Source organism: Helianthus annuus, chromosome 3 (assembly GCF_002127325.2).
Source record: "Helianthus annuus cultivar XRQ/B chromosome 3, HanXRQr2.0-SUNRISE, whole genome shotgun sequence".
NCBI lineage: Eukaryota > Viridiplantae > Streptophyta > Magnoliopsida > Asterales > Asteraceae > Helianthus > Helianthus annuus.
This window is the reverse complement of record NC_035435.2, coordinates 120794855-120805902: the sequence shown is the minus strand read 5'-3', so window position 1 is coordinate 120805902 and position 11048 is coordinate 120794855. Positions and strand designations below refer to the sequence as shown.

The 11048-nt window shown below is 37.6% G+C and overlaps 2 protein-coding genes across 2 annotated transcripts; one reads left to right on the top strand and one right to left on the bottom strand.

Moving 5' to 3' along the window:
• The first annotated feature begins 790 nt into the window (after positions 1-790).
• LOC110929629 (cytochrome b561 and DOMON domain-containing protein At5g35735) lies at positions 791-2607 on the top strand. Its single transcript, XM_022172786.2, has 3 exons — positions 791-1499; positions 1719-1973; positions 2117-2607. Exons 1-3 carry the CDS (start codon positions 891-893, stop codon positions 2432-2434), a joined length of 1182 nt encoding a protein of 393 aa, XP_022028478.1. The 5' UTR covers positions 791-890; the 3' UTR covers positions 2435-2607.
• A 30-nt stretch (positions 2608-2637) lies between these two features.
• LOC110929630 (putative MO25-like protein At5g47540) lies at positions 2638-6362 on the bottom strand. The gene is made up of 9 exons (XM_022172787.2): positions 6119-6362; positions 4874-5035; positions 4668-4786; positions 4418-4586; positions 4276-4335; positions 3760-3825; positions 3520-3663; positions 3290-3392; positions 2638-2922 (listed from the first exon to the last, which is right to left on the bottom strand). Exons 1-9 carry the CDS (start codon positions 6236-6238, stop codon positions 2810-2812), a joined length of 1056 nt encoding a protein of 351 aa, XP_022028479.1. The 5' UTR covers positions 6239-6362; the 3' UTR covers positions 2638-2809.
• Between the last annotated feature and the right edge of the window lie 4686 nt (positions 6363-11048).

Here is an 11048-nt window from a genome sequence, read left to right as displayed (position 1 = left end):
TTCTAAACACTAAAATAATTTACATACCGATAAACAGTCATGTTCTTTTTAGCGGCAGTGGCTGTTTACCATCTATCTCGATGTAAATTTATAACAAGTATGTTTTATTTTAAGAACGTTTTTTAGAATGACTAAGAGGCTGTTTGTTTACCTCTTAATGAGACTCTTAATTGTTCAGACCTCTTACTGGTTCAGCACTTAATGGTTCAGACTGTTTGTTTCACGAGCAGATGTCTGAATGGTTCAGACATTTGCCTCTGAATAGTTAAGATTTACAGAGTCTGAATGATTAAGACCTCTAATTTGAATTGGTCAGACATTTGCCTCTGAACGGTTAAAAATTATACAAGCTCTTAATGGTTCATACCTCTTACTGATTCAACACTTATTGGTTCAGACCTTTTACTGGTTCAACACACGCTACAAATCCACACATTTCATCAGCTAATGACCTTCGTAAAAAAGATCAACTAATAACCTAAAAATCCTCAACATCATGCAGGAAACGTTTTTTTATCACACCCTGTTAGCTTACAAGTCCTTGAGTAACGCAATATTTGTTAGTACTTGCTACATATAAAATTGTGATACTTTATATCTTCTTAAAAGCTGATTTATATAATAAAAGATCAGAAATCTTTTGAAACATACAGCATGTAATTAAATATAACAAGATGTATTAACAAACAAATAATAGAGTTTAACGCGTTAGATCAACAGTTAAAAACAAGAACCACAACATCTTCCTTCCACTTAAGACGGCTACCAATAATAAAGAACCAGTCAACTCCATGATTGCTTTATATAACCCCCTCAACCTCTAATCCTCCAAAAACTCAAACTTGATCACTTTCAATCAACAATCTTCAAAACCCATCAAGATCTTCCAAATGGGTAAAATCTTACACCTTCTTTTTTGCATATTAATATCAAACATAATCATATCTTCAGCTCAAGACTGCCGATCATACACCTTCACAAACAACGCAATATACGCCACATGTGTCAGTTTACCGGTTCAAAACTCTCATCTCCACTGGAACTATCATTCCACCAATGGAACAGTTGATCTTGCTTACCGCCATACCGGTGTTTCGACGTCAAACTGGGTAGCATGGGCTTTGAACGTTAATGGAAATGGTATGGTTGGGGCTCAAGCTCTTGTTGCTTTAGTTCACTCAAACGGGTCGGTTCAGCCTTATACTTCTGCGGTTAGCGGATATGGTACCGCCTTGCAACCGAGCTCGTTGAGCTTTGATGTGCCGGTTATTAGGGCGGAGATAGTTAATGGTGATGTGGTGATTTATGCTACTTTGGTTTTGCCTAGTGGGGGGACCAGTTTTAATCAGGTTTGGCAGATGGGTCCGGTTTCGAATGGAGCTCCGGGTGCTCATCCGTTGGGTTCGGAGAATAGGAATTCGGTTGGGACGGTAGATTTTGTTTCGGGTCAGACTGGTGCGGGTGGCGGAGTTGGTGGATCACTGCTTCATCGGAGAAATGTAAGTTTGTTTATATTTTATGTTATCTGGATTACTATACGAAAAAAAAAAAAGTTTTGTAGGGGTGTCAGGTAAGGTTTGACCTTACCTCACCCCGAAACTTTAATAGTTTGTTATGAGTGATATTTTACTGGTTAAGTTGTTTGTTACTTTTTTCCATATGGGTTGTGATCTTGATTATAGTTAGTGATTTTTTTTTTTTAAAAAAAAATTTGACAGACTCATGGAGTATTGAACGCGGTTAGTTGGGGGATATTGATGCCGATGGGAGCTATGGTTGCAAGATACTTGAGGGTGTTTAAAGTGGCTCATCCTGCTTGGTTTTACATCCATGTTGCTATCCAAGCCACGGCCTATGGTGTCGGTGTTGCCGGATGGGGAACCGGACTCAAGCTCGGGAGTGACTCCGAGGGTATCAAGTACACGACTCATCGCAACATCGGAATTACCCTTTTTGCCTTCGGAACCTTACAGGTACAACACACCACCTCCCTTTGTTCTGTATCTTGTTGGGTTGGTTGGGTAACGGGTCATAACATGACGGGATTGGTTTTAATCTGTTTTGAGTTGTTAACCGATTTGATCAAGTAAATCATGTGATTGTCTTCGTGTTTTAGGTATTTGCATTGCTTTTGAGGCCGAAGCCCGATAACAAATACAGGATATACTGGAACATCTACCACGCGAGTATAGGCTACGCCACAATCTCCCTTGGAATCACTAACGTCTTCAAAGGACTCGATATCTTGGACCCCGAGAAGAAATGGAAGCATGCATACATCGGTGTGCTTATATCTTTGGCAGCTATCGCAGCCCTTTTGGAAGCTTTTACATGGTTCATCGTTTTAAAGAGAAAGAAGGAAGAGAAGCAACAGGAACCTAACGGTGCTTATGGATCCAACGGTTATGGCAACGGTCACAGCCAGGCGGCATAGACGTTTTCTGATCTATAGTTGGTAGATCATGTTTATATGTTTTTGTTGAGGTTGATTATTTTTTAGGTAGGAGTTATATTCTTTGTTCTCATTTGTATTCAATATATGGGTTGTATTTTTTTTTTTTTCTTTTTGTTTTCTTATATAATATATATACATGTTTGTTTTTAAAATTTTACCATCTTGAAAGCAAAAACAGAATCTTGATCCAAAGAACATACCTGATTCAATTGCAGAATCAGAAACAAAAATGACATCCAACTTGTTCTTGTCATCAAAAATAAAAAAAATAAATATATACATAGTAAAACTTTTTCTACCTTTACATGACCCGAGACGGCTAAACGTTAGTGTGACATCTTTCTGTTAATACGGTTAACAGTTCAGTCCGTCACATTCCTTGGGACTCTCACATGTTTCACATTTGGGCACAAGGTTCTCGATTTCATTCATCACTTGAGCTTTATCTGCTTCAAACTGCTCATCAACTGCACAAGATTATACTTTCATGATCAGTTTTTACTGTTTTGATTAGTAGATCATGTTTGTTTCATAGGGCTGTAAATGAACCGAACGTTCAGCGAACAGTTCGTGAATCGTTTGGTGAGAAGTTCGTTTACATTCGTACGTTTTAATAAATGAACGGACATGAACAAGAAATTTCGTTTGAGTAGTTAAATGAACGAACACCTACAGAAGTCTCGTTCGTTCATTTACGTTTGTTCATTGTTCATTTGTTTTTATTGTTCACTAAAGATTTTTGTACATTTATTTATTTTTCTAAACTTTCAAAACACGTACCCAAACATCCCCTTAAAGATAAACGAAGTAAAAAATATGTACATGTTTTGTTACCTTTGTCAAAAGTGAATTCACTAAAGAACCGAAGGAGCTTGCTTCTGTTTGCAACTAGCACGTTCACAATATCCTGCGGCTTGTTTTGATTCGCAGGGAAAAGCTGTTTAGAGCAGTTAGTGAAATCCCATTAGACGGTCACTATAACCAACGCTACAGGTGTTAATATATATATATATATATATATATATATATATATATATATATATATTTATTATTATTATATCCACCTTAAAGACATGAAAAGCTTCCAACTGTATGCACTTGTTTGAATCGCGAAGAAGATTCATTAGGATCCTCATGTTTTCCAATGAGCTCACATACCGCGTCATAACAGCCGTATTTGAGCGATCCAGTAACATCGCTCCCAACAGCTAAAATTTATACAAAAAAATAAAATAAAATAAAATAAAATAAATCATGAGATATTGGAATTTTATATAAAATTACAGTATGAACAGTAAGTAGACCTTAATAGCATTCCGTCTGGTAATGTAGTTAGAAGATTCCAGCAATTTGTTATACTCCACGAAAAACTGCAAACGACCCGTTTAGTCAAGTAAAGTCAACACTATAGTCTACAGCATAGTTGTTAATAGCGGCTATAGCAACCGCTATAGCGCGCTATGTAGCCATGCGACCAAGTGTCGCTATATGGGTCTTAGCGATCAATAGCGAACTTAGCGACGATTAGGTATTTTTTTTTTTTGATGTTAATATCAATTAGATATAGCTATAAAATAGCTGGATTTATAGGTTTCTGTTAAATATACATGTAAAATAGCATATATACAAGGATATTTTGATGTAATATACATATAAAAATTTTCAAAATTCTTTTTCTAGTGTAATCGCTATTTATAAAATAGCCGTCGCTATTTGTCGCTATTCGCTACGTAGCTTATAGGTGCCTTGTCGCTATTTGTCACTATTCGCTATCGACAACTATGGTCTACCGAGACTATTATATACATAACAACACTTGCCCAATCATAATTATTGTTAAGATATTCAGCAACAGTTGATTTATGCCTCGTTAACAGCTCCTGGAATACGAATGGAATAAAAAGATCAGCAATTTATACGATGATATCAACATGAACATAATATGCACGCATAATACATAACCTTAAATATTGCTGCTGCATCCGATGATATGTCAAAGTTCGGATCATGTTGATAGCTGAAGAACGTTTTCATGTGATCAGACTCCAAAATATATTTTGCAACTACTTGATGACGAATACAGTCTCTCAAGATTGCACCAAACGATATGGCGGTTTCCGGGTCATCATACCTGAATATACAACGTTTTGACCCGTTAGAGATAAACTTAACCTGGATCGACCCGTTTATAGTGAACGGATCCAAAATTTACCCGGGTATCAACAAGTCAAGAATATCTGTATTTTGTTCGAAATATTCAGCAGCAACGTAATGGCCATGAACGCGTTGCCTTTGTAGATTTGCAAGCACATGAGTGATATCTTGACGGGACTTCAGGATACCAAACGCATTGTTATTAACACTATCAAAAATATTAAAAGTTAGCATTAGTAAATGAATTGTTAGTTGCTAATATACCCCGGGATCCAAATGAGGAAGGTGGGTGATTAGAAGGCGTAATATATCTTCCTTGAAAAACTCTTGTGTTAACTTCGCGCAAGCATCTTCATGTGGTTCTGACATATCGTCGCCATAAAGTACTATCTTCACTTCATGAATAAGTCTTGTCAATTCGCGGACCTGAATCATTAAGTGTGTCAAAATATTATCGAGCCGGGGGGGGGGGTCTCACTGGAAGCAGTCTCTCTATTCCTACGGGGTAGAGGTAAGGCTGTCTACATCTTACCCTCCTCAGACCCTACCTTAGCATTGCTATTGGTGGGATTTACTGATGATGATGATGTGTCAAAATATTACTTATATCATTAATCTTCATTCCAATATTGCATTAACCCCATATATCAACCTCAAAATATTACTTTTTTCATTTTGTTTGTGTAATGGCCCGCCGTTAAAATAACTTAACGGAGTTAAGTTTTTTTTTTTCTGAATAAAAAACTGATGTTTTAGGGCTTTTGATCAGAACAAGGATATGAGTTGATTGATGTAAAATTTACCTCGAAATAGTTCTCCAAACGACGAAAATTGTGCTTCAATTCGGATGTTTAAACTTCCAATTAACAAAAATCAAGTCATTAGGAGCATCGTTTCGAGGTAAATTTTACATCGATCGACTCATATTCTTGTTCTAATCAAAAGTCCTAAAACTCCGTTAAGTTATTTTTAACGGCGGACCATTATACAAACAAAATGGAAAAGGTTGGACCATGTCGAGAATAAACTCAGTTGAGATTATTATTCGCCAAAAACAGCCAGATTGGATTATTTAAATCCCAACTGAGTTTATTCCCGACAATGGTCCAACCTTTTTCAATTTCTTTGTATAATGGCCTACCGTTAAAAATAACTATACGCTTTTTTTTTGCCAGATTGGGATTATTATCGGCAAAAAACAACCAGATTGGGAATAAACTCAGTTGGGATTAAATCCAATTTGCCTAATAAAATTAACAGTTTTGCCCGAAACTCATCCCTCGCCCTGCCCGGCCGATAAGTTGGGTTTGGCTTTTCCCTCCCGATCCCCACTCGAAACATGGTTTATGTTGAAATCTGTTAATTTGAAATTTCTGGCGGGAACATGTAAAAAATAGCAGCACCTTCGTTCCTAATAATCCTATGTGTGTGTCTGGGTCTAAGTCTTGGTATGAAAACAGACAGGATTTATGCATATGCAAATAATACATAATGGGAAAGGTTAGGTACCTTGTCCTGGCGCTTGGCTTCAGTAATGTCGGGATTGGGACAGGTGAAGGTGAGAAGGTCACGGATATGGTGGACCAGCTCTACCGGCGTCAACGGCTTCTGTTTGAACAGTCCCATCATCTTTTTTTATTTTTATTTATTTGGTTTGATTATCTCCAATACAATAGAATAGACAGACAATAGGGTTTCCCCTAACATTAACAAACACAATATAAGGGGATCGATTATATTCGGAAAGAGATGGATGGTGGAGAAAACAATTAACCTCCATTAATATATGATCCATAGATAATTACTGATTTTTTACTATTTTTTTCATTCTAAATATATATAATAGACACGCACAATCCTTCATTTGTGATTTATTGAAAAATCAACATGAATACAAAGTTTGATGTAAACTAAGAATAACTAAAGTAACATACTCCTAAAATACTTTTATACCTGACTTTACACGATTTAAACTCTCCGTATCCTGGATAATGAGGAGTCACCGAGTCACCTTACCACCACATCATATTATGCTTATTTAAAAATAATGAATTATATTGGTAGATCAAAACATTTGACAACAAAGTGCAACTTGATGAATGATAGTAACGAACGCATCACAACTGAAACTTAGTCCCGTGAACATATATTATACAATGTAAAAGCAAAATCTAGTGCATATATATGTACATGTAATTTTTTTAGTTTTTTGTCTTAATTTGCACGATTTGGTAAAATGTAGTTTATCTATGGTGGAAATATAGATTAGCACCGATGGTAATGAATGGCATTGTTCGTTCTAGGTAGGTAGTAATCCTATGTGTGCATATTCTTCTGTGTGCGCACATATAAAGGTAACGCAATCTATCTATAAGATTTGAAATAATAATGTAGTTTATCTATAATGTAGCTTTGTATAATTTAAACTAATTTACTAACACATGGCAAGGTCAGTTAAGGCCCCAGGGTGTACAATTGGTCATACACATATATTTATCAGCAAAATGACTTGTCATGATCTAATGGGACTTTGCGTAACTTAAACTAACCTTCTATCATACCCATGTATTTAATATCGGAATGGCTTGTCATGGCCTACTATGACTTTGTTGATAAGTATACTTCATGATGTATAAGCTTTACATAAAAATGTTTATAACAAATTGATACTTGTAAATGTAGTTTCGTATTGTGATAGTTGTGTTTAAAAGCATTTTAACATGACAATCTTAATATGATAATAGACAAAGGGAATGAACAGTGATTTAAGAACGTGTCTAGGCTTTAGTGGTTGCTAAGGGCGGTGTTGGGCTTCTTGAGGGTTTGCTACGTGTTATCTCCCTAAAGCTCCACCTCCTGAAACGGCTCTGCGTGTCCTGCATGAAGCCACCAGATACTCAACACTTGCTTCCTGCTCCACTTTTCCTAACCTAAATTGACCCGTCAAAAGCCAGGTGCCCTAATCGACCCCTCGAGTGAAAGAGTTGATGAAGGCTGGTTCTGGGAGGAGATTGCAGAGGAGGCCAATCTTAGGTTCAACCGGTGGTGATGGTCTGGTGGTTTTGACGCAGCAAACAACGATAGTAGTTGACGACGACCGTGACCACTGTGGATTCTAGGGTTCCGGTGAGGGTACCGATGTCTCTCATCGGACGATCTAGAGACGGAATGGGAAACTTGAAGTTGATCTTGAACAACCGCAACATTCAGAGAGTTGAATCGGTGTTCCGATGAGAATTCATGTAAGCTCTTTTCGTCTGCATCTCTCCATTTTTATGTCGATTGATTCATCACGTAGTTAGGGTATATCACGAAGCCATGTGTGAGAGTGGCCGAGCGTGAACGGGAGGGGCGATGACGGTAGGTTCACCACCGTCAATCCACCGTCGCGGTCACAACGACACCACCGGTTACCGCCATTATTGAAAATTTTAGGATCCGTGACACAGAGACTGTATACAGATAAAATGATCTTCAGTTATACTCTATTGATAGAGCAATACATTTGAACGGTGGTTTTGGTCTTGGTTTGTTTCGATTGACCTATGTGGGTCGTCATCCTCCCTTGAGATGTGTGTCTTCCGGCTTTACACCTTACCCATTTTTAAGAAGAACGAGGGGTGGTTACCAGAGGGCCACCACCGGCGGATTCTGGCAGTCTTGGTATGGCGAGTTTCAACATAAAACCTTAGCCGACGTTTTAGGCGATGGCGGCTGGCATTCTTGTGAGGTTTCGGCCTTTCGCCTACCAGACAATGATGTTGGCTTGCTACATGGTATGGCAACTTCGGTTGCAACCGTAGCGCCAGTGAGCGGGTTCGACGATGATGATCTTTTCGGATCTGAGTCGATTGGTGTTCGTGATTTCGTTTTTTGTTTGCTTTGATTTATGAGATTTATTGATTAGACGATTGTGTTGGTGGTGGTGATCAAATATTTTGGTGTCCTGATTGTGTTGGTAGAGATGGTGGAGTTGGATGTGTTGGTAGTGGTGGTGGTGGAGTTGTAGTTGTTTAATGTACGAGTTGTATTGATGGTGATGGTGGATCTGTTTGATGATATTTGTGGCGATGGTTGACTTCGATTAACGGCCGATTAACCCCACCGCGAGCGAGAATAATCTTGCTTACATTTTTAGTGTTAGATTGTAACACCCCGTGTTTCGAAAGTCAAAGTCAAGATTGAAGTCAAAGGGAGACAAGGTTGCTAATTGCGACCTGTCACTCCTTGCTTAATTCCTGTTTTGACTTCTTTGACTCGTAGTTAGTCTATTTTATGAATTACGTTAGTTGTATTATGTGGAGTATTTATTAATGATCGAGGTTTATTCGATATTTATTGCATATTTTATCGCTTATCGCTTATCGCAATCGCACTCGCAACTCGATTTACGCGTTCTGGATGTTGTTATACGTGTGTATGCCTTTTATGTGTTACTTGTGCATGTTTATTTATGTTATGTTGTGGTGATTAATCGAAACGCAATCGAAACTCAATCGCAATCGAATCGCAGACGCTAAACGCAAGTCAATTAAGGATGATTGTATGTTGATATAGTAGTTGGGATTAAAAGTAATTTGAATAGGAAACTCTATCGCATCGCAACGCCCAACACGTGAATCGAAATCGCTAAACTCATCGCGCCGTGCCTCCAATCGAGTGGCCAGCCGATCGAGCTGCCACCCGATCGGGCTGCCATCCGACCGAAGTGCCACTCGATCGGGCTGCCACCCGACCAGGGTAGCCACTCGATCAACCTCTCCTCCCCCTTTCCATTTATGGAAACCCTATAAATACCCCTGTCAACATCACAAACTTACCATTTCTGCACCTCCCGTCCGACCAGCGCTTCTTTCCCACTTTTCTTCAGATTTCTCCCGATTCTTGTAAGTTTTCCATCTAAATCTTGTACTTTCTTAATCTACACGTACTCCTACACCTTTCTGTCTTTTAAATTTTAACCTTTAACCGTGAAATCACTAGATTTGAGGTGTTCTAGGATGATGTCATCATGGTGTTCTTATGAACATCATGTTTTGGCTTCAATCCACCAAGAACAACTTAGATCTGAACGATTTCCACACAAATAAACAAAGATCTTGCATAGATCTGAACATATTCATGGTGAAAAAGGATTGAAAGATGGTTTCTAACTTTCTTACAACTCTTTTACACTCAATGCACTCAAAACCGATAGAATCGGAGCTTGTTCTAACCTTCTAGTCCTTCTTGTCGATGTATTGGTTCAAGATCTGGATTTTATCCATGTAACGCCCTGCTTATTTGTACTTTCCATTTATAGCTAGTCTTGCTCGTATTTCTATTTTTAGAAGTCTTGTGCTCTTGTAATCGTTCTTTCGTTGTGATCATTGTAAATCGGAGATTGATTCATAAATAAAACTCGTATTTCTTTAATTTCGTGTTAAATATACTTATTACATGCTCATACCTTTAATTTCATGAAACATTTGTTGCATATTCATAATTCTTAGAAACTTTGTTCCAATCTTGGAAATACGTGAAACTCGTACACCTTTTGAACGAAATATTATTCAAGGGTCCTTAATTGTTAGTTACCGACACTTGATGTTCGTTAGAATAATTGATAATGAGATTGGAAGTCTCGTGAAATATATTAACCATTAGATACTCCTTATCCTAATTTAAAGTTTATAAAATGTGGTTATTTAGTTAATTTTTCTAATTAAAAGTTTATTTTAATCCAGTTAGTTCCGTTAGATTTTAAGGTTTAAAAATAACCTAGTTAAATTACTTAATCAAATTATTTAAATAAACTAAATGATTAAAAGAATGGATAACCAAGTTAGTTAGTTAGTTAGTTCTACTTTAAATAACATAACATGGTTAGTTAAAGTGCAGGGGTAAATTATGTAATAAATGGGAATATAGGGTTTTAAGTAAAAAAAAATAAAACAAAAAGGTTGCTGATGCCAGGACTCGAACCCAGGTCAGCCACCCCAAACACAAATGCACCAACCACTGAGCTGCGACTTCTTTTCAAACAAATCCGGCCCTGTTTAATTGTTAAACACTCCCTCAGCAAGCCCGCCCAGGAAGCCCAGCGCGCAAATATTCCATCAGACGCGATTTTTGGGTGGTTTTTCTTATTTTTTTGACTTTTAAACTTGGTTTAGGCATTAATTACTCACCTACAAGCCACCCTAACTCTTCCCTATAAATACAAGCCCTTCTCCAAGTTCATTTCACTTTGCAAACATAATTAAATTACTCTAAATCACTCTCAAATCGTCATAAACAAGCTGCCAAAACTTCTTCGTTTCTCAACCGTTTTCGCTCATTCTTTTTCCAGAACACTTGGCTTGACCTTGGCTTCGATTCTAAGGGTGTTTCACAGCAAACAAGTCACTGGAACTCCGGCAAAAAGGCTTCAAAGTCCACTGTTCAAGTTTGTTTTCAT

Coding starts and splice junctions, on each gene's coding strand:
- LOC110929630 (XM_022172787.2), bottom strand. CDS start 6,238: ATGATGGGACTGTTCAAACAGAAGCCGTTGACGCCGGTAGAGCTGGTC. Junction 3,664..3,759: donor CCAGACGGAATGCTATTAAG/GTCTACTTACTG, acceptor TATAAATTTTAG/CTGTTGGGAGCGATGTTACT. Junction 2,923..3,289: donor TGAATTCACTTTTGACAAAG/GTAACAAAACAT, acceptor AATCTTGTGCAG/TTGATGAGCAGTTTGAAGCA.
- LOC110929629 (XM_022172786.2), top strand. CDS start 891: ATGGGTAAAATCTTACACCTTCTTTTTTGCATATTAATATCAAACATA. Junction 1,500..1,718: donor CACTGCTTCATCGGAGAAAT/GTAAGTTTGTTT, acceptor AAAATTTGACAG/ACTCATGGAGTATTGAACGC. Junction 1,974..2,116: donor TTGCCTTCGGAACCTTACAG/GTACAACACACC, acceptor TTCGTGTTTTAG/GTATTTGCATTGCTTTTGAG.